Source organism: Kogia breviceps, chromosome 7, assembly GCF_026419965.1.
Source record: "Kogia breviceps isolate mKogBre1 chromosome 7, mKogBre1 haplotype 1, whole genome shotgun sequence".
Taxonomy (NCBI): domain Eukaryota; kingdom Metazoa; phylum Chordata; class Mammalia; order Artiodactyla; family Physeteridae; genus Kogia; species Kogia breviceps.
In genome coordinates, this window is record NC_081316.1 from 18,465,685 (window position 1) to 18,488,026 (window position 22,342).

The 22,342-nt window shown below is 60.0% G+C and overlaps 1 protein-coding gene across 2 annotated transcripts in view; it reads left to right on the forward strand.

The window, feature by feature from the left end:
* The window catches only part of TPCN2 (two pore segment channel 2), a 31,852-nt gene extending 21,602 nt beyond the window's left edge, over nucleotides 1-10,250 (forward strand). For both annotated transcript variants that reach the window (XM_059069328.2, XM_067037793.1), the window contains 10 exons: nucleotides 1,562-1,690; nucleotides 2,379-2,428; nucleotides 3,813-3,912; nucleotides 5,926-5,997; nucleotides 7,194-7,267; nucleotides 7,770-7,851; nucleotides 7,940-8,022; nucleotides 8,311-8,392; nucleotides 8,767-8,861; nucleotides 9,372-10,250. In XM_059069328.2, the coding sequence (XP_058925311.1) occupies nucleotides 1,562-1,690; nucleotides 2,379-2,428; nucleotides 3,813-3,912; nucleotides 5,926-5,997; nucleotides 7,194-7,267; nucleotides 7,770-7,851; nucleotides 7,940-8,022; nucleotides 8,311-8,392; nucleotides 8,767-8,861; nucleotides 9,372-9,450 (846 nt within the window). In that variant the 3' untranslated portion in view covers nucleotides 9,451-10,250. The remainder of the gene's footprint in view (nucleotides 1-1,561; nucleotides 1,691-2,378; nucleotides 2,429-3,812; nucleotides 3,913-5,925; nucleotides 5,998-7,193; nucleotides 7,268-7,769; nucleotides 7,852-7,939; nucleotides 8,023-8,310; nucleotides 8,393-8,766; nucleotides 8,862-9,371) is intronic.
* Nucleotides 10,251-22,342: the final 12,092 nt, after the last annotated feature.

Consider the following 22,342-nt stretch of genomic DNA (forward strand, 5'->3'; position numbering starts at 1 on the left):
TTTGGATTTTAAGCAAAAAGCTGTACGTGCCCCCCCTCCCCGTATTACTTAATGCCAGACCTTCACAAAGCATGTATTTTAAAGTTTATTTTAATGAAATATATTATGAATGGTATTAAGTTGATGAAAACCATTGAAGGTTCTCTAATTATATAAGAAAAGCTTGATTTGTCCAATTAAAAAATGACACATTAGGTCATGTATATTAAACATAGAGTTAAACTTACAGCATCCAAATGGAAGAAATGGCTTCTTGACCTGCTATTTGAAATTCCTCTATTTTACACTTCAAATCGAATTTTCTACTTTCCTAATTTTTTTTTTTCCTGGATTCGACAGGAATTGTTCAGTCTCCTCTGTGTGAATAACATATTGCAGAGGTGGCTGGTTTTTATTCCTGACAAATGTCAAGTTGGATACAGTTGACCTGTATTTCATCTTTTTGAACAATAGTTTTAAGCACTCGCGTCAGCTTGACTGCTTATGAGAGACTTCTGGTCAGATCAGTGCCACGTAGCGTTCTTGAAGTGACTTTGCAGAATTCCATCATTTTATGCCCCTATGATAACTGCTCATAATGCAGGGTCAGAAGTGTTTATTCTTCTGCCTTTAACGGTGATCTCTGTGTAAGTGTGAAGGAGGCAGCGTTGGCTCAGAATATAGAATTTACACTGGACCCCAGGCACGGTGACCACTAGTGCTCAGCTGACCCCATGCCCCCCCTCACCCCACCCCGACGAAGCCCCCTGTAAGGGAAGAGCTACTTGATACTTGCTGGCTTCAGGAAAGACAGTGACCCCATAGCCTGAGACCAGCTTTGATGATGAGGCCTCCTCAACACATTCCCCCAGAGACTGGGAGGTTGCTGCTGAGAGCCAGGAGTTTCCCTTAGGGAGGGACACTGCCCGGTGTCCCCAGGAGATTGGACCAGAGGAGCCAGGTTGGAGGCGGAGACCCCCGAGGAGGCCAGGGGAGAGAGGCCTGCGGGTGGGGCTCCGGCTGTGGCCGTGGGGCGGGAGCCATGGGGCAGAACAGGACCGGGCAGGTGTGGGTGACCCAGGCCCTGCCAGCATAGAAATGATGTGGGGTTGGGAGACACCGGGCCTGGGGGCGTTGAGGGCCCATCGGATGGTGGGGGGAGTCTGGGTCGGGGGATGCAGACGTGCGAATCGTTGTTGAAGCCGTGCATGGGGTGCAGGTCACCCGAGGAGAGGGTATGGAGCAGGAAGGGGGCGCTGAAGGTGCCCGTGTCTGCGGGTGCGGGGGGGTCGGGAAGAGCAGCCCAGAGGGGCCAAGGAGCAGCAGAGAAGAGGGAGGAGAGGGTCACGTGGCTCGGGCAGGGGCGGGGCTGTCTGGCCCCGCCCCCGCCAGCTCCCGTGGTGGGTTTCTGGGTTTCGCTGTGTGCAGCAGGGCGGGATCCAAGGAGCCCTGTGGCGTCCAAGCCACGTGGCTCCCTCCTGGGCCCCATGGCGGTGGCGGGGGGAGGGGGGCGGGGGGCAGGGGCGGCTGGGGAGCCAGGCGGCACTGGACTGAACGCAGGGTCCTGCTTCTCCCTTTTCAGATTCTCAACTGCGTCTTCATCCTGTACTACCTGCTGGAGATGCTGCTCAAGGTGTTCGCTCTGGGCCTGCAGGGGTACCTGGCCTCCTCCAGCAACGTGTTCGATGGGCTGCTCACCGTCGTCCTGCTGGTAAAGTCTGAGACGGGCCGAGGCGCGCTCTCGGGCGGGCGGTGAGCGCTCGGCGTTGGGCTGGGCCCGGGGGCCGCGGGCACCGGGGCTCCCGCCTTCTGTGACACAGGGGCTGGCTTCCCCCCGCTGAGCTGCTTGGCGGGTGGCTGCAGGAGGCTGGTTTCTGCTGCATCTCCGCATCGTGGGTGGGAGTGTGCTGCGGTGGCAGGCTGCCTCTCCTGACCCCTGAGGGAGGCCCGGAGGGAACCCGCAGTCCCCGCTGGCCAGTGGGGCCTCCACGTGGGTGAGGGAGGGGCAGGGGTTCTCAGGCACCGCGGGTCTCAGGACACCCTTCCCCAGGGCCTGGGGTAGTGAGGGGCCACGCCCGGTGTGCGTATCACAGCAGCAATATTCGTATTTGATGGATTAGAGCCGGGGGGCCCCTGGGAGCGGGAGGGAGACAGCTGACCAAGTAGCTTCTCCCGTGCCCGGGACTCGGCCAGCCCTTCCCGAGCGCTGCCCTTCGTGTGTGCAGCCCGACTCCTGAGGCCAGGTGTCTTTCTCAGCTGCGGGATGTCCCCACGTGGCACCCACCATGGGGATAGGACCCCCCTGGTCCTGATTTCTCCCCAGAACCCCTCTGGAGACAGTGTGTTAGAGCTGCCAGTGAGCCTTGCCGTAGCGAGCTTCTTTTCTTTTGTGATTAAAGGTTTTGGAGATCTCAACTCTGGCTGTGTACTGCTTCCCACACCCGGGCTGGTATGTGACTGTGGAGGACCCAGGGAGGCCTCGCTAGCGCCCCGGGGAAGGGTGTGCGCCCGGCTTCCGGCCGCTGGCCCGGGCAGCTCTAGAGCCAAACGCCCGACTGTCGGGGGAGCGCCCGCGGCTCCTGCCCTGCCGAGGCCTATGGGGACAGGCCCCTTCTCCTCGCTCTTGGGGACTCTGTGCTTGTGCTTCGTAGCCGCCTTCAGAAGGGTAGTGTTCCCAGAGCCGGGACAGGAAGCTGTGGACACGCCGCCTGCAGTGCCCTGGCTCGGTGCCCCCTGACCCCCACCCCAGGATGGGACACGGGGCCCAGGTGTGCTGGGGGCCAGAAGCAGGGAGGTCCTGGGGGCACTGGAATCGGGCTGGGGCCCTCCTCTGGTTGGAGGCCCTGTGACCCGGGGGCGTCACCTCCCACTCTGGGTGTCAGTTCACCTCCCTTTAGGTGGCAGGGATGGCCCGGGGCTCGCTGAACTCACGCTGCCACCAGTTCTAGCCACGCAGAGCGATGGACATCTGGCCAGGGGTCCCAGGGCGCCTCGCAGTGTGGCCTGTGGCAGCCTTGGGGTCTCGCTGCCCAGAGTACAGCCACCAGCAAGCACGCGTGCCGACCTCGGGCAGCCCTGGTGTCTTGGTCCCTCTGCTGGGCTGCTTCCGTCTCAGTGGAGCAGCTGGGAGTTGCCCAAGACAGGGATGGAGCTGGAAGGCTGCTGCTCCTTGGGGTCCCGGGAAGGGTCTGTGTCGGGAAGACGGGGGCTGTGCGGTCCTCAGCGGGGTCCTGCGCCCTGGGAGCAGTGGGGCTGCTGCACCGTCGGGCACTTTGGGGCCGGCTCACCTTTTTTCTCAAGTGCGCTAAAACCCGCATTGGGGAGGCGGGGTGGGCTGGGGTGGGGGGGTAACATCTTGGGTGAGAATGGGTTTAAATTTCAATGGAAATGAGAGGCCAGTACGGCCATGCGGGACACCAAGGGGACAGGGTCAGGGCTCAGGGGATGGCTCAGAGGTTACGGAACGGGGTCAGAGGATAGGGGATGGGTCGGGGCCCCGTCTCTCCCAGCTCTGCTGGGACCTGAGCTGGGCGTCCGGAACCTCAGCGTTCTCCCATGTAGGACAGGGCTCGGGTAGCCCTGTGGCCAGTGCACGGGGCTGTGCCCTGGAAGGTGTTGCCGTGACCGCCCTGGGGCTGCAGGCATGGGCGGCTCAGCCTCTGCCCTCTTGTCACGATGGAGCTTTTCCGGCTGGTGTTGGCTACGGGACGCGTTCCCGGCACTTCCGTGGCTCTCTCTGAGCGTCTGCGTCTCTGTCTCTGGACCACGTGTCTCCCGTCTGCTCCTGGCTGGCCTCCCGGCCTCCCCCAACCCGCGTCCATGTGTCTCCCCAGGAAGCCGGAGATGCGGGGCCTGCTGTCGCTGTGGGACATGACCCGGCTGGTGAACATGCTCATAGCCTTCCGCTTCCTGCGCGTCATTCCCAGCATGGAGGTACCGCCCCCGCCTGCGCCGGCGCCTGCGCACGCCGTGGCCTTGCTCTGGGAGTGGGTGTGCCTGCCGGGCAGGGACCCGGGCCGAGCACTGTCCGCCCCGCCCACCCCCCCCCCCCCACCTGCGGCCCTTCAGGCTGCGGCCCGCCCTGCCCTGCGGCTGGGCCATGCTGGCGGCGGTTGGAAGTATGAGTGTCCAGCCCTGCTTTGTGGGTGAGGACAGCGAGGGGGTGCAGGCGGGACCCGTGTGAGGCCCCTCGGCCGGTTGCAGGGGTGGCCTCGTGATCCTTGGAGTCCCTGACCTTTGCGAGGAACTGGTGCGCTCCCAGGCATCCTGCGTTTCTGCAAGGCCTTCGGCACGGGCTGCTGGTGGCTACCAGTGCTCATTTCCAGGACCCCCAGAGCAGGAGTGGGGCGGCCTGTGACCGTCTCTGAGCCTCGGTTTCTCTTAATGTTCCCACCCGGAGTAACACCCGCCTTGAGGGGAGCGGGGGTGGGAGGCGGGTGCTCAGGCCCAGCTCCCGCCCGGCTCGGAGGCTCCCGTCTGCTTTCCTAAGCACTTTTCAGGAGAAAAGAAACCGAGGACAACTGACCCCTTTCTAAGTGTCCAGGTCCTTCCCCTGTGCATGTCTGTCCTTCCTACCAAGCTGCGCTCCTGGCCTGTCAGGGGAGTGACCTGTCACCCAGGGGTATTTCCCATCTGAAGGTGGCTCGGGGGTCCTGGGTGCAGAGGGGGGCTGCTGCCCTGAGGCCTTCATACACACACACACAGACACAGACACACACACCCGTGCGATTATACACACACATACACATAGTATACACAGGCATGTGATCACACACACAGACCCACAAGCACACATACAGTTATACACATGCACACATAATCACACATGCACACAATCACATGCGTCATCTTATACGTACACATGACTATACACGTGCACACACCGACACGTGTATACGTGTAACCACACACAATTGTATATACACGTGCATGTAATCACACACATACATATAATCATACTCTAGAGCACACACGATATATGTGTATATAAGCACAACTGTATATACACACACAAATAATCACGTGTGCGCTCATATACACATGCGTGATTACCTGTACACACCTGTACACGCATGTGCATGTACATACATGCACACAATCACATGTGCACACACGTACAGCATGGTCCCCGCCTGCTACCATGCAGCACTGTGTTCTCCTAACTTACCAGGTAGGGTAACCAGGCTGCTTGGAGAGCCCTTCTCTGGGGCTCAGGGTGGCCTGTAGCCGGGGTTCCTGACGGGGTCCCTGAGGCCCCATCTCAGACCCTATCACCCAGGGCTGACTGGCCGTCTCCAGGCTGGCGTTTCTTAGGAGCCTCCAGACCAGGGTGGAGCTGACCCAGCCTTAGTGAGTTGGTGGGCAGTGTTGGCCCAGGCCCTGCACACCATGGCTTCACCAAGGGTCTTGGACTTAGACCCATCCGAGGCTGGGTGGGTGGAGGTATCTGCAGGGAGGGGGGTAATGCATCTGTGTGGGTGGGTGTATACACGTGTGAGTATGTATGGGTGGGCGTGGAGGTATGAGCGTGTGTGTGTACAGGGATGGGTATACAGGCATGTATGGGTGGCTGTGGGTGTGTGTACAAGTGAGGCGTGTATGGGTAGCTGTGGGGTGTGTGTACAGGTATGTGTATACAGGTGTGTATGGGGCCTGTGTGTGTGTGTGTACAGGTGAGGCGTGTATGGGTGGCTGTGGGTGTTTGTACAGGTGTGTGTGTGAGGCCTTGGGTGTGTGTGTACAGGTGTGTATGGGGGCTGTGGGTGTGTACAGGTGCGTGTACAGGTGAGGTATGTCTGGATGCCTGAGGGGTTTGTGTACAGGTGTGTCGGTTGGGAAGTCACCAGTCTCCTCCTGCCTTTCCAGGTCAGTGTTGGGTGGTGGGCGGGTTGGTGTCACCTCAGTGGGACCAGGAGGAACCGGGTCTGTGCTTTCTCCCTGTCTCAGCTGATGGCCGTGGTGGCTAGTACCATCCTGGACCTGATCAAAAACATGCGGGCTTTCGGCGGGATCCTGGCGGTGAGTCTGGCTGCCTGCGCTGGCCCCTCGGGGGAGTGGAGCCGGGCCGTTGGATGGGGAGCCAGAGCTCAACAGGAAGCTGGTGGCCTTCGGAAGGAGGGTCCCTGTGTTAGGGGAGCGCGTGACCAGGGCCCAGGGAGCACGGGGCGGGGCAGGAAGCCAGAGAGAGGAGCTCAGGGCTGGTCTGGCTGGAGGCGCTGCCTGACCACACCCCTTCCCGTGCCAGAGATCCTCTCGCTCACTTCTGAACCCCTCCCGTGTCCTGGGCCAGGGGCCGCACTGAGAAGATGAAAGATGTAAGAGGCACCAGGGACCCCTCAGGGCCCCCAGAGCCCCCAGCGGGGGTTGGCCAACCATCCTTGCTCAGAGAGATTTCTAGAACTCACAGTCACTTTTGCTGAGAGAGCCGTGATGTCCCCCACCCTGGGGTCAGCCCTTCCCCCCACGCCGCTGTTGACTCTACCCTGTGGCCCAGGCGGTGCAGGGCCCCGTGAGCAGGGACCCTGGGTGCTGCTCCAGGCGCGAGGCCCGGAGGGCAGGAGGGAGGGTGACAAAGCCCTGCTGCTTCTTGTTTTGGACAATAAGGGGGCTCCTGTGGTGCTATGGGCTGTCATGGGATGCTAGAGGTGGCACGTTGCTTCGGGCACTGCCCCCCAGACCCCTATTTGCAACAGTGGAGGAAACTGAGGCCCAGAGGGGGGCTGGATTAGCCTGGGGTGGGTGCCTCTTCCCCGCACCCCTCTCCTGACACCGGGCATGCTGGGGACAGGTCGGGGGCGGCCAGCAGCCCCTTCTCTGACTGGCACAAGGCTTCCCAGTGGTGCACTCAGACGTCTCCTGATGGGCGTGGGGAGAGTGTGGTGGGACTTCTCCGGAGGGGCCTGGCCGGCTCCCGGCCACCCTTCCACGACACGCCGTCCCCTGGCCCTCGCTGCCCTATTCTCAGTGGAACCCTCTTCCTGCCACACCAGCCCTGGAGGAGGGGCGGACGGCCTCAGTTCTTACGCCTGGGCCCCCGGTTTATCTTGGGGTTCCCCACAGTGGCTCCTCCCCGCTTCGCTCTGGTGCAGGTGCCTGGGAGCCCCAGTGTCCCGGGGAGGCCGGCGGTGCCCACAGTTGGGAATCCCTGCAACCCTCAGCCTGGCTTTGCGGGGGTCCCTCTGGGGGGTGCTGACAGGCCCCACCTGCCTCCCTAGGTGGTCTACTACATCTTTGCCGTCATCGGCATCATCCTGTTCCGAGGTGTCATCGTGGCTCCTGGAAACAGCAGGTGAGGGGGGCTCCGAGGTGCAGGGGGTGCTGGAGCCGCGGGTGACGGGGCGGGGGCGGGGGGTGGAGGGGTGAGGCGCAGCTCCCCAGGAGGGAGCCAGAAGGCCCCTTTCTTCCTTGGCCTCTCCACCTGCCCGCCCCTCACCGAAGCCCTCCCTCGAGCCTGCACCGAGGGTGTTTCCCGTGCCGGCTCGGAGTCCCCAGCTGTGCGCCTTTCTGGGCCTGCAGGCCAGGCCGCGCGCCGGTGGTGGAGGGGGGCGTCCAGGGCCAGGCCTGAACTGTAGGGCCGAGGGCCCCCCCGGGCCGGCCGCTGGCCCTGTGTGTCCACAGCGCTGGCCTCCTCGCCGCCCTCAGCACCTCCGAGGTCGGGGGCCGTCTCCTCTTTCCCCCGCTTCCTCAGGGGCCCAGCTGGGTCCGCGCCGAGCAGGGGCCGCGGCGGAGCCAGGGCGCCCGGCTGTGTGTCCTGCCCCCGCCTCCCACCGACCCGGCTCGTGCCCCCCCAGCCTGGCCCCTGACAACGGCTCCGCGCCGTGCGGCAGCTTCGAGCAGCTAGAGTACTGGACCAACAACTTTGACGACTTTGCCGTGAGTCCTGTGCCCCCCGCCCCTCGGGACCCCCGCCTCCGCCTCCGCCTCCCGCGGCCTCCTGGACCCTGCGTCTGCCGCCCCACAGGCCGCCCTGGTCACTCTGTGGGACGTGATGGTGGTGAATAACTGGCAGGTGTTCCTGGACGCCTTCCGGCGCTACGCAGGCCCGTGAGTGACCCGTCCTGGCGGCCCCGACCGCGGCCGTGCGCCGCATGCGCGTCTGGCTCTACGCCCCCTGGGGATGGCGGGGCGCGTGGGGTGGAGGGGCTCAGCCTGGAGCTTGCAGAGCTCAGACCGGCTCCTGCTCTCGCCGGCCGTGCCGCCCGGCAGCTGGCCGAGCGCCCCTTATGGCCAGGCTGGGCAAGCTCGAGGGCGGGAACGGCGACGTCGCGGGTTGGGCAGCAGCTCGGCTCACGGCTCACGGGGCGGCCCCGGTGGCCTCCTTGTTCTCCGCAGCTGGTCCAAGATCTATTTTGTGCTGTGGTGGCTGGTGTCGTCCGTCATCTGGGTCAGCCTGTTCCTGGCTCTGATTCTGGAGGTATCGGCGACCCTGCCCTGGCTCCTCTCGGTCGGAGTTGATAACTTGCTGGCGGGGGCCCAGCCGGAACTTGGTCCAAAGAGGCCGTGCTGGGTTTGGGCAGCCCTGGTGGGTTCAGGCTCCGTCCTCCCTTGGGGCTGCTCGCCCTGGCTGCTGGGGGCCTCTTGGAATGCTCCTGACCTTTGACCTGTGGGAGGCGGGCTGGAGGAGGGCTCTCAGGCATCTGCTCCCGTAGGAGCTGGTGGCCTTGGATCCCGGTGTCCAGGGTGGGCTTCTCAGCCAGGCCGACACTGTGGGGTCGGGGCAGGGGACGAGGCTGGTTCCACGCAGGGCCCACGCCTACTGGCCACCCGTCCCTCCCTGCCTCTTGCCAGAACTTCCTTCACAAGTGGGACCGCCGCAGTCACCTGCAGTCCCTCACGGGGGACCTCGAGGCCACCTCTGAGGTGACCGTGGAGCTCTTGTTCAGGTGCGTGGAGAGGGGAGGCAGTGGGCGGGCGGTTGGTGCCCACGAGCCCGGGGTCTCTGCCTCTGCTGCTGTCGTGGGGCCGGGCCTCTGTCCTGCTCTCCGGTGAGTATCTTCGGGGAAGCGCGCTCAGGTTCCGTTGGTCTCCAGGTGATTCTGTTGGTGGGCGTAGACAGGTGGCCCGAGGAAGCCTCGCCCTTCTCGTCTCCATGGTAACCTGGAGATTTGTCCCTCTGCTGATGCAGAGAAGTGACAGTCGTCCCAGAGTCAGCCCCGGGTGGTCAAACTGCCGTCTCGGAGCGTTTGCTGTGTTGTTACAGCCACGTGGAGAGGTGTCCTCCCGGGCTTTGAGGGACGCCATGTAAGAATCCCAGACATGGACCCGAGTCCCTGGGGGGTGGTTCCGAGGGGCCCCTCGTCCCGAGCACCGATGGGGCCTCTGCGTCAGCTCTGCTCAACTGCTCCTCTGGAGGCGCCCAGGGCTCCCCATCCATCCTGTCCCCGATTCCGCAGGGATGTCCTGGAGGAGCCCACGGAGGAGGAGCTGATAGAGAAGCTGAGCCACCACCCACACCTGCAGCTGTGCAGGTGACGTCCAGGCGCCTTCCTGGCTGGGGCGGCGGCAGGTGATGCGGCCTCGGGATGGGCGCCGGCCTGGGGAGGAGGCGGCCGCGGCCCACCAGAGGGGCTTTTCCCTTGGACGGAACCACCGTGCACACCGACGCACGCCAACGCTGGACAGAACCACCGTGCACGCCGACGCACGCTGACGCTGGGACACACGCAGGCCCTGGTTTGCAGCCGAGCTGGACCACCTCTGCGGCCCCTCGGGCGCTGTCCATGCCGCTTTCTTTTATAAGCCACTTCCCTGAGACTTATTTTTCTAAATCTGGAAAGAGGGTGTCTCCACAGGGGCCTTTGAGACAGTGTGAAAGGGAGATGCAGTGGCCCTCCCCCTGTGCCCTGTGATTTCCGTGGTGCCTTCACTGCTGGTGGCCTTCAGGGACCAGAGGCCCACGTGAGGCCCGCACAGGCCAACCGGCAGCTTTCCAGGGCATTAAGCTTGGGATCCTGGTTTTACATGATAAGAATCTGGGCTGCGTCTTATTATTTTATGGCTCGTGTGAGTGTGGTTGGGTGCGTTTCTTTGTGGGTGAGAATGACAGTCATCTTCATCAACAAGTCTTGCAGCCGATGAGGTTGTCCTCCTTACTCTGACACGACTGTGCTTCTCTGGAACAGGGCTGCCAGACCTGGCTGAGCCAGGTCTCAGCCTGTCAGGAGCCAGTGCTGTGGTCGGACCAGCGCTTGCGGTTTGTACTGTGTTAGCAAGATGCCTTTCAGCAACCACCGTCAGGAAACTTTGAAAAAATAAAGGTTCATTACTTACAAGACCTGGAAATTACGTAGTACACCTGGGGCCACACAGTGAGGTCTTGGGTAGAAAGAGAGAGTGTGTGTGGGCCTGGGGTTATGCTTTTGTTGGGAGCGAGGGTTTCAGGGGCTTACTCTTTATTGGTGAATTTAAAACATAAGAGCAGGAATTTAAAGCCAAGGAAGAAAAAAAAAAGTGGTCCAAATGGTCAGTTATCAAAACCAACCAAGATTTCTAAAATAAAGGAGCCTCAATGGAGGAAGGTGACCTGGCTCTTTGTCTCATCGAGCAGCTGCCAAAGTGTTTGAGATAGCCGTGTTTGAAGTGGACGCCTCTGCAGTCAAAGCTTAAAACAGGTACTTGCATTACAGAAAAGAAGAAGACAACTGTCGGAGCTTAACACTACCTCGGGTATGGTTGTATAGGTTGTGCACTGCACAAGGGTACCTGGCTGCAAGGGTGTGTCCTGGCATTGACTGTCTACCCCAGGAGGGGGACACCTTTTTCTAATTTGCATAAAGACATGTATAAGTCAGCGGTGGCCCTACTTTGTGTGTCCTCAGGGTGTGTGACAGAGGGGGCTGGGGTGGGGAGGAGGGGAAAGTGAGCAGTGTGTGGCAGGCCACGTTGCCACTTGGTCTGCCATCGATCCAGATTGATAAATGGGTTTCTCATTTCAAGGGCCAGTTCGAGTGGTTGGTGGTAGCTCTTGGCGGTTCTGTTGAGAAGGATTGGAATCTTCATGGGAAGGGGTGCTGGGATCTATTAGTGATGTCTGCTGTGGGTACCGAAGGGGAAATCAGGGTACAGATGCTGACTCCACTGCAGGGAGTGATCTCAATCTTCCCCAGCTTGTCTGGGAAATTGGATGAGGAAAGCTTAACTAAAAAACGGCACTTCTAAAATGTCACGAAATCCAACTGCTTGAGGTTTTCTAACTGCTGGTAACTTTTTGTGTATCCAAGCACATTGGGTTTCTGATCCCAGAGTTTTTCTGAAATTGTGGGCATTCACCCAATATTCCTCAGGTTTTGGGGACCTTTGGAGGTAGACAGGACTCTCCCAGACCTGCCCCCCTGTGCAGGCTGCCTTCCTGGAAGGCTGGTTTTGGGTGGGGAGGCTCTCATGGAGCGTGGTTTAGAAGTCGATACCCAGCTTGCCTCAGCAAGGCCCTGCTCTTTTGGGGATGAGGGTGAGGCCTGTCTGGTCAGCTGCTGTGCCTTCTGGCTGTATATCCACCGCCCACCCAGCTCTGAGCGCCATCTAGTGGTGGATTCAGGTTCAGTTGACCTGACTCGGTGTAAGCTGGACCCCGTGATCCCCAGGGGATAGGGCCTTGCTTTTCCCAGGGCCCCTGAAGGTCTGCTTCCTCTGTGCCCCCGCCTGTGATCTGAGGCTGGGAGCCCGGCCTCCCTGGGCTGCAAGCTTGTCCACCCAGAGTGAGCCTGGTTCTCGTGGGCGATGTGCCCTCTGCCCTGTCCTTGCGCCGGTCCCAGCTGAGGGTCCACCTCAGAGGGTCCACGTTCCATGTTTTGTGTGCAGAGAGGGCCCGGGCTGTGCCCTCGGGGGGTTGGGGGCACGACTGAAGCCAGTGCTGGTGCCCACTGTGCCGGTGCCTTCTGAACACAAGCTGGGGCACCCGTCCCTGCGTCAGTTCCCTGTGTCAAGTGATGTCAGCCTCTGAGCCTTTGTCTGAACGAGGACTAGGGCCGGATTCAAGGCAGAGCTGGGTCTTGGCTGCTCGTTAAGGGGGGCAGGGCTGGTGGGGGTCACCCGGTTTGCAGCGCTCCCGGCGTCCTCTGTCCCCAGCCAGGCGCTCCGTGGAGCTCAGGAGGATATCACGGCTGCACCAAAGATGCGTTTGACAAAGAACACGTGCTCGCGTTTCTCACTACACCCTTGCGGCCCTGGTGAGGTCTCCTGTTGTTTCCTGTGCTGCAGCAGCTCTGGTCACCCCCCAGCACTCTGGCTGAGTGTCAGGTGCGGGGGGCTCAGCCCTGTAGGACCCTGGGGTTGCCCAGCACAGTGGCAGGAGTCAAGGACACCAGGATCTGCTGTGTCTGCCCTGCTGAAGACAGAAGGAAGCGTGCTGGGATGCGGCTGTGGCTGGAGGAGCCCTGGGGCCTGGGGTTAGGGTGTGAGGCGGGGCCTGTGTCTCCAGCGACTGGGGAGCCCTGGGCTGGGTGTTGGCAGGAAGTAGGTTGGAGACAGCCGGCCTGGTGGGGGGGGGGCAGGCCCGGGGGGAGGGGGAAGGGGTTGGCACCCACCTGGGAGCATGGCTGGAGCGGGAGGGCAGGGCTGTGGGGCAGCACAGGGGCACAGGTGGGGTAGGGTGTGTGGGTGCCCGTGGCCTGGACCTTGGGCCCGGGGCTGCCCACACCAGAGAGAAGCAGCTAAGATCCCGCATGCTGCAACTAAAGAAATGGCGTGCCGCAACTAAGACCTGACACAGCCAAATAAATAAAAGAAAAAGAAAAGGTGCCATAAGGTAGGCAAGCCACAACCTGGGAGAAGATATTTGGAACAGATATAACTGATGAAGGACTTGTATCTAGACCCCATATAGAGCGCCTACAAATTAGCAAGGAAAATACAAACAAACCAATGAAAAAAAAATGGGCTTGAACTGGCTTTTCACAGGAAAGCAAACTCCCAAGTCCAGCAAGTATGTGAAAAGATGCTCGGTCTCACCAGTAATTAGTGACACGCAGAGTAAAACCACATGGCAATAATTTCACTGTCACTACAAGGTCAGAACTGAAGAATTCTAACCAACTGAATGATTAGAACTTTTATGTATACTTGGAGGAAATTTAAATGGACTCAATCTCTCTGGAAAAGAATTTGGCTTTATTTATTGTAGTTGAATATGACATACCTTATTCTCCTGCAAGGTACACACTCGAGAGAACCCCCTGCCCACGTGTGCCAGGTGGTAAAATGTGCAAAAGAGCAAAGTGAGCCCTGCAGAGAGAAGGACACAACCTAGATGTCCCCAACAGAATGCACATACGCTGAGGTTTATTCATGCAGTGGAATATTACGCAGCAGCGAACATGGATGATCTCCAGCCACAAACAACTATGTGACCAAGTCTTAGAAACACAATGTCCAGTGAACAAAGCAAGTTCCAGAAGACTCCATGTGGCACCATATTATTTATAAAATTCAAAACCACAGTTAAACCCTATAGTGTGGGCATGTACACACTGGCAGTAGGATTACTCAAAAGTGAAACACAGGGGCAGCCCGTAATCCAGCAGAAGGGTCAGCGCTGGGGAGTCGGGGGCGGAGTGAGAAGGGCCATCTGGGTAATACAGGTGTGTTATTAAACTTTATAGTGGACATACATTGACATACAGTAAGTCCCCTACTAATGAACCTTCAAGCTGCGCGCTTTCAAAGATGCGAATGTGCGTTCGCGTGCCCAATCACGTAAGTTAGTTCATGTGTCTGGCGTACGTTGTCACGTGCATGCATCCTCTACAAGTGGCTGTGCTTTTGTGTACTGTACTGTATAGAGTACAGTAGCACAGTATTTTTATTTCAAGCCCAGATATCCAGAAGCAAGTGTAAAAGCAGCGGTATACAGCCGACTGTGTTAGTTGGGTACCTAGGCTAACTTCGCTTGACTTAACGAACAAATTGGACTTACGAATGCGCTCTCGTAATGGAACTCGTTCGTATGTAGGAGACTTACTGTATATTCTTTTGTACATACCAAGATGTAATATATTAAAATATAATAACGGGAGAGCACAGGAGGAGGGGAGTTGAAGACACAGGGTACGGGCAGCTCCTCCTGGGAATTCTGTTGCCAAGGGGAGCAGAGACATGGGAGTGGTGTGTGGAAGGCGGGGGGGTCAAGACAACATCGGTTATTTACGTGGGAGAAATTGTGTGGACAATGGGGGAGATCTGGGGACCCAGGGGTGAGAAGGGGAGTGGCTGTAGCCTTGGCTTGGAGTGGGGGACAGGCATGGCCCCCTGGACCAGGGCAGTAGGCAGCAGCGGGGGCGTGGGGCAGGCTGGGGGGCTTCTGTGCGGCCTAGAGGCGGCCGGCAGCATCTGTGTGTGGGGTTCCTGCCGGCTCCGCAGGCCCAGGTTCCTCGTGGGAGCAACGGCGGTCACCGAGGTCCCTTCCTGGGTCCCCTCCCAAGAGCCGCCCCCCAGCCCTGGCAGCCGGGCGGGGTCCAGGCCCGGGGCCCGATCTGTCGGTGGAACCTCGGAGCGGAGTCCCAGCAAGCGGGTGTGCGTGTTTCATGTGGTCTCCTCCGAGTCTTGTCCTTCACCAAAACAGCCAGGGTTTGGTTTCCTGCCTTGCTGCTCATTGGTGGTTCTTATTAAGACATGAGAACAATTCCTCGCTTAAAACAAAAAAGTGGGAGGCAGCCACGCGGTGCCACTCTTAAAAACCAAAGAAGGGGGCGTGGGCCTCACAGCGCCCCTCACGTCAAAGCGGCCAGCAGCTGCCGCGCCCCCCCCCCCCACCCCGGGCCCTCTGATCGGCCGAGCTATTCTCTTGGGAAACACAATTGGAGCCCCCCCAGGGCGGCCGGCCCACACCTGCAGGACCTGGGCGGCCCGGCTGCCGCCCTGGGTGCAACAGCAGTCGGCTAATCCGTGCCTGGGCCCTGCAACCCCTGTCGCCAGGTGAGCCAGACCTGCTTGGCCTTTGCTTTTTCATCGCAGTTAACGGGCAGGAAGATGTGTGGGGATACGGGAGCTGCTGACGCCAGAATCCACGGCCGAGGCCATTCTACAGCCGCACCCATTGCTGAAGCCTGGTGCCGTCTGAGGGCTGAGCGTCGGGCAGGAGTCTCTGCCATCGGCTCTGACCTGTGGGGGCCTCAGAATCCCCTGGAGGAGGGCTTGTCAACACCAGTCCTGCGCCCCAACCGCACAGCAGCCGGGGGCCTGGGAACCCGCATTCCTAACAGTTCCCAGGTGACGCTGCTGCCGGTCCAGAGACCACAGGTAGAGAATGTCCCACCCCATTCCCTTGTTTGCTTTCTTTGAGCAAGTACGTAACGCGCACACATCGCTGCCGTTGGTAAAGTTTTAAAAAGCAACGTTTTGGGAGGGAGCTATTACAGAAAGGACCCCTTTCTGGGGGGGTCAGAATAGCCCAAACTGTCTGCTCTGGGCAGAGGATTCAGGGAAAGATGTCAGCTGAACAGGACGCACGTCTTGGGCAGCAGGGTCCAGGCAGACGGCGCCGCCCATCCTTGGCTCAGGGTCTGTGCCCTAACTGCGTGACGGGCCGTGGAGAGCCGGCTGGACCCTGGGGGCCCCGGCCAGTCTCGGGTGGGCTGGGTGGAGTGGGCTCCCGGGCTAGAAGTGGGGAGAGATGGGGGTCCAGCCACCCGCTCCCAGGTCCGCAGCTCTGTGTTCTCACGCTGCCCCCCTGGACCCCCCTGCCCACAGTGGGGTGTTCCCACTCCCTCCTCTGTCCCCAGGGCCTGTGGTGCTTAGTGTGTAGCTGGCGCACAGCCAATATCTGTGCGTGAAAGAATCCGCAGCTATTCACACCATGTGATGCCGGAGAGGACACAAAGAGTCCCGTGTCAAACACTAGGATTTGCTCTACAAATATGTCCCGGGGGCCACTATATACCAGAACACAAACGGAGCAGCAGGGAACCTGGGCAGCCACACTCAAGCCGGCAGCCAACGAGAAGTGGGGGAGAGAAGTGAAAGGGGGTGAAAACAGAAGAGGCGGGGCCAGGAGGAAGAGAAGGGACTGCAAACACACCTGAAGACCTTCTGCTGCTGCAGGCCAGCTCCGAGCTTCCTGGCAGCCTCTGGGAAAAGGGAAATGAGCCCCTACCCACAGCAGCCTCCCTAGCCTCGGTTTTGTCATCCGCGTGTTTCAGGGCTCACCGTGGGGGCCCCACGAGGTAAGGATGTGAAAACACCTCCTTTCAAGTCTGTGAAGCAGCACACACAGAAAGTGTCAACGTTTTATTTCCCTTAAGGGAACCCTCAGGACAATAATAGTTACGGTGATGTTTAGTCACAATAAAAACCACGGTTGGAGTGCTTGCTCTCTGGGGTGCTTTTCTGAGCACTTTAAACTGGCTAGTTTAATCCTGAGAAGTCCCCAGCTGTGGCACCCCTGACAGGTGGGAAAGCTGAGGCAACAGAGGGGTTGGGTCGCTTGCTCATGGCCACACAGCTGGTGACGGCGTTGCCTCCTCTCCTGGCCCAGACTTGTCTCTGTTTCCATCCCGCCGTGCGTCAGTGGGAGAATTCACAGAGCAAGTGCTGGAGCGTCAGGTGTAACTTGCAGGACTGCCAGAGTCACTGAGGCCCTGGTGGGCTCCGTGCGTCGCCACAGGAGGTGCGAGGTGGCACGCATGATGAGGTGACCTTCAGGGCGCAGGCTGGGCTCCTTGTGACTTTCTCCCGTCTTAGCCACTATCCAAAGTAGCCCAGGGCACCCGGAACCTAGGCCTGGGTCTGCACCCTGCCTTCTGCACGCCAGGATGCGTGGCTGGCCTTCCTGGGCACTGGTTCCCTCACTGGAAAAGGAGATGGGTAGGCGGCTCAGGCGCAGTATTTGCACTTCAGACACGTGCAAATAGCACTGCTGAGCTCTTTGTAGGTGGGGGTCATTGTCCTCGTCTTGCAAGTGGGGAAACTGAGGCACAAGAGAGTTCAGGGGCCCAAGCCCACAGGGGGCAAGGCAGAGGATGAGCCCAGGGCTGTCTCGGAGGCCAGGTGCTCTCTCAGCCTGCTGTCCTCACGGGCTGTGGCCATGAATTTCCTGTGTGTGGCCTCCTGGGTTTCCCGCCCTTGGCTCCACAGCAATGACTGTGGGTCTTCGTGGACCACTGGCTTCTCTGTACTCACGTCCTCGGCCGGCAACGGGCCCCTCGGCGAGCACCTTGTCACCCTGAGCTTGGCAGTGGCTGAGGCGGGGAGGGGCTCTGGGTGGGCTCCACCTGGAAGGGCTGAGCCTTCCGTGGGGGGATTCCCCTCCCCTCTCCCAGCCCAGTGCCGGGTACCCGCTGATACCTAGTGTATCAGCTGTACTTGGATGTTTAGGAGTATCCTCAGAGGCCCCGTCAGCCCCCTGGACAGAGTCCAGGCCCTGGGCTGGGTCACTGAGGCCGGTGGGCTCCCTCTGGGAGTTTCACCCGCCCCGCCTGTGAGCTTTCACGAGCTCCCTTTCTCACTTAGGAGAAAGACAGTGTCCAGCCCTGGACACAGACGGGGTCATGAGGCACACCCAGGGCACACGGTCAACTTAGCCTCTCCAAAAGTTCACAGGTTCTTAATGTAAAACAAAAAGAAATAGGACTTCCCTGGCGGTCCAGTGGTTCAGACTCCATGCTTCCACTTCAGGGGGCACACGGGTTTGATCCCTGGTTGGGGAAGCTCCCGCATGCCACGTGCTACGGCCAAAAACAAAAACAAAAACACACAAAAAGAAAAAGCCAACCAACCAAACAGAAAAAAAACCAAAAAGAAAGTAAAACTCTGGCTCTGATAGTCAGTTTCCGAAGTGCATACAGCTGTCCCACCATTCAAGGGAGGGAGGCATGAAGGACCTCGTGGCCAAGGATGTGGACAGCACAGGCTCGCGTGCCCTCCTTTCTCCTGTCCCACAGCATCACCTGGAGACGTGCGCAGCAGAGGGAAGGGGGAGGGAGGAGGCTGGGCTGCTCCCAGCTCCCCGGGACACGTCCCGCGGTCCATGGCCGGAGCTCCGGTAGGTGGTCGCTGCTTTCTCCCATCCCGGCTCTTCCTCCCTGATTTGCGGACGGAGGCCCCGCCCTGCAGTGGGCTCAGGGGAGAGGGGGCGCCAGGTGAAGGGCACGGTTTCCCGGGTGGATGAAGGTGGCACAAGTTCAGAGCTGACTCCTTGGGGCTCTGCTGGGTCTCTCCCACCCGTCCAGTGCCTCTTGTGACAGGTGCCATGCCTGTCCCCGGGGGTGACACTCGCCGCTGGAGACCCTTGTCCTCCCAGGGGTCCCTTTGGACGGGTCTTCAAACGGCTCCATCCCGGCATCCTCTCCCCTTCCCGCATCACCCACACCTGGCTCCGGGAAGCCTCAGGTGGTCCTGGCCCCACTGACTGGAGTTTGGGGGTGCTGCCGTGCTGCTTTGGCCTCGGTGCATGGCCCCCAGTTGTGGGGTACAGCCCTCCAGGGGACCCTGAGCCCAGTAAGGTGTGGTGTTGTCAGATGTGGGGAAGGGGTGCAGCACAGCGGTGCAAATCCTACCTACTCCCCCGCTGGGCGCTTTCTAGTCTCAAGTGGACACGGGGGCTTAAGAATCTGGGAGCTGGTTTTTATCCCTCTCCTTTGTCGATACTTTTTACGTCCAAAGGGCTCCGACCTTGGGATGTCACGCCTCTCGGGTGCAGGTGGAAACATCATCTGTAGCATTGCCCTCTGGGGTGTCTGCACAGAGGCAAACCCAGAAGTTCTCGGGCTGGCGGGTCTTTCCTCTGGATGGCGGGAACGTGACAGACGTTTAAAGAAAGGACTGAATGCCCACCCTTCCCTCCATACTATGTCCTGATGGTGGAAAAAGTAGGGGCAAACTGCTTTAAAATGAACTAGAAAGTTCTAGATTGGACAGAGGGTTAAAGCCTCGTGATGCCAGCGGCCCTTGGGCACCTGCCAAAAACATAACCTAAAAAACACGGGGTGCAGGGAAATGATATTGAAAAGTTGTCAGCAAAACAGCAACAGATCCACATGCGTGACAGAGCAGACCCACAGCCTGTTTTGAGACACGGGCAACAGTGGCCACAGTGAGAAATGTGCCTGTGATTTCTGCTGATGACGGGCCGGTGGTCCTACCGTCACCTTGGCTTGTGGCCTGTGTTCATATAGAAGGGAATGACACAATGAGGTTTGATTTTTTAAAAAAATAAATTTATTTATTTGTCTGTTGCTGCGCGCGAGCTTTTCTCTAGTTGCGGCGAGCGGGGGCTACTCTTCGTTGCGGTGCGCGGGCTTCTCACTGCGGTGGCTTCTCTTGTTGCGGAGCACAGGCTCCAGGTGCGCGGGCTTCAGTAGCTGTGGCTCGCGGGCTCTAGAGCGCAGGCTCAGTAGTTGTGGCGCGCGGGCTTAGTTACTCCGCGGCACGTGGGATCTTCCCGGACCAGGGATCGAACCCGTGCCCCCTGCATTGGCAGGTGGATTCTTAACCACTGCGCCACCGGGGAAGCCCTCAGAGTTGGATTTTTCCCACGCACGCTCACAGGCCAGGACCGTGGCAGGATTCTTACCCGTGTTCGCTGAATTAGGATGGTGAAAGTAGCTCAATCCTGATGTCGGGCGTGGCTGGCCCAGCCCCCTCTGCCGGGAGGCCTCTCTGGTCTCCCCGCAGGAATGAACCCCCCTCCCCAGTTCCTAATGCCCTTTTTCTGTCTGTTCCACCACTGACCCCACCCCTAAGTCACAGGTGGGTGTGGGCCTGGGAACGAGATGTCTCATGTCTCCTGGATCCCAATATGTAAAATGAGTCCCAGTGAACGTGGCACCCAGTGCAACCCCAAGCAGGACTCTTGTGCGTATGGGTTAGTGAGGCAGGAAGGGATGTTTTCTGGTATCATTTAGGTGGTCCCCAAACTTGAGCACATCTTGGGATGCCTGGAGGGCTTACGGAACACAGCTTGCTGGGCTCCACCCTGGAGTTTCTGATTCAGCAGGGCCTGGGGAGGTCGGCCTGGGAATTTGCATTTCTAACCAGCTCCTAGGGGATGCTCTTGCTGCTGGCTAGGGGCAGGACTCTGGGAGCCACTGGGGGCGTTCCCTTCCCTGGCACCACTATAGGGAAATCAGTGGTGACCCCTCCCAAAATATATGTCCGAGTCCTTACCCCTGGTACCTGTGAATGTGCGCTTATATGGAAATAGTCTTTGCAGATGTGATTATGTTAAGGATCTTGAGATGAAGTCACCCTGGATTGAAGGTGGACCCTGAACAGGATGAGGCCTCTGTACAAGAAGAGGAGAGGACGCAGAGACACACGGAGGAGAGGCCACGTGGTCACGGAAGCAAGGCTGGAGGGATGTGGCCACAAGCACAGGGATACCAGGAGCCCCTGGAAGAAGGACCCTCCCCTAGAGCCTTTGGGAGGAGCGTCCAAAGCGCCGTTCGTGATACCTTGTCACGGCCACCCCAGGACACTCACGCAGCCCCTGACAATGTGCAAAGCGGCTGCAGCTTTTCTTTTTTTGCTAAGCTCGTTGAGACCTCAGATCACAAGCTCCAGGTGGCCCGGACCCGTCCAGTGGGGCCAGTGCTCAAGGGAAAAAAAGCAAAACAGATGATGCTTTGTCCTGTTTCCCGCTGTTCTTAGTGAGGTGACCCAAAGCAACTTCTGGGACACATATGGGCCCAAGAAGCCTGGGTCTGGGGATCTCCTAAGTGGTGGCCCCAAGGGTGAGCCTGCGTGAGCCGGGAAGAAGATGTACATTGTGACTTTCGGGGTCTAGGTACCACGGGAACGATCCAAACAGCCTGCCCGGGGCCCTAAGGCATGGGTCCACGTGTCAGGCCTGCGGCTGTGCGATGGAGGTGGGCGTTCCAGCCACCCGTGGGCTACCAGCCGTCCTAGTGTGGCCCCATAAGCCACAGGGGTCTAGGGGACCTCCCAGGAGCCCACTGACGGAGTGGGAGATTTGCTGACCCACAGCAGAGCACAGGTGACCATCTGGCTTGGAGGTCACACAGGCCAGGGCTTGACGCCAGCCAAGTAGGACCCTGCTCTGTGACGGGGGCCCCTTCTCTCCTCTGGTCTTAGTTGCCCGGTGTGCGAGATAGGACGGGAGGGCTGCCTGTGAGCCTGGAGTGGGAGCCTTGTCAATCCACCAGACACTCAGGGGACAGGAAATGCAGGTTCTTCCTGCTGCCCCTGCTGGCAGTGGGCTGGGGGTCCCACAGGTGATTTGCATACAGGTGGGGGCTGGAGACAGAGGCCCTGGGCATCCAGAGGCAGGGCCCTGTAGAGGGCCAGGTAGGACACACCCGGAGACGCTCCCTGGCATGTACGCAGTACCAGAGCTGGCCGGCAGAGGGCAGCAGAGCTCCAGCGACGGGGGTCCCCGGAGGCCTGGCCTAGACCATCCCCAGCCCCACCCCAACTCCAGCACCGCCCCTCTCAGCCCGGGGCCAGGTGCCCCAGTCTGGAACTTTCCCCCCTTCCTTCTCTGCAAAGGGTCTCCTCCTCCTGCAGCCTTCCTGGCTCCCAGGCCTGTGCTGGGAACGTCCTCTGGCGGGTACCACCTCCTTTAGGGCTCCCTCGTCACTGCTTTAGCCGGTCTGAGGGACGCCAGGGGACCGGAGTGGTGGCAGCGATGTGTCTGGGCCGACAGTAAACACCTGCTGAATTGCAGGCTGTGCGACGGAGGGCAACCTGGCCTGCAAGTGGGGGGATGGCGTGACCACACTTGCCAGGCGGTGCCGTTGGGCGGGCAGGGTGGTGGCCCAGGCCTCTCTGGCCGCAGGAACCCCTCTGGGTGGGTCTGGAGTGACCCCGGTGCCGGGCCCGCCTGCCGGCCGCTGCGGTGGCACCGTGGAGCCCCGTCTCCCCTGCGGGGGCACTGGAGGTGTCCGCCTCAGCTGCCTGCAGGGAGAGTCTGGGTGCTGCTGGGGGTGGGCGGTGAGGGCCCCTCCGTCGTGGCTGGAAAGACCTCGTGCTTCTAGGGATGCTCGGTTCGTGCGGTCCTATTTCCCAGGAACCTGGGTCTCGGGTGGACTCCCCTCCCCCCCACCTCCCCAGGTCTCTTTGGTGTGACCCCTCCCCACGGTGCCTTGAGTGTGGTATCTGTCTGTTGTTTGCCTTCCGTACCGGAATGTAAGCTCCACAAGGCTGAGGACTTTACTGTATCCTCTGCCAAGTCCCCAGTGCCCAGAATACTGCTAGGCACGTAGTGGGTGCTCTGTAAGCATCTGTTGACTGACTGAACGAATGGCGGCCTGACCCCGTGCCCCGCCCCCAGGGCTGCCCCATCTCACTGCTGAGCAGCCGCGGGGCTGGGTGGAGGGGGGCAAGGTGAGGTGAGAGGACGAAGCCCCCTCCTTGCACCCCGTAGTCCTGCCTGGGTCCCCCACTGTGGGATGTGTGGCCACGTGGCCCCGGTGGG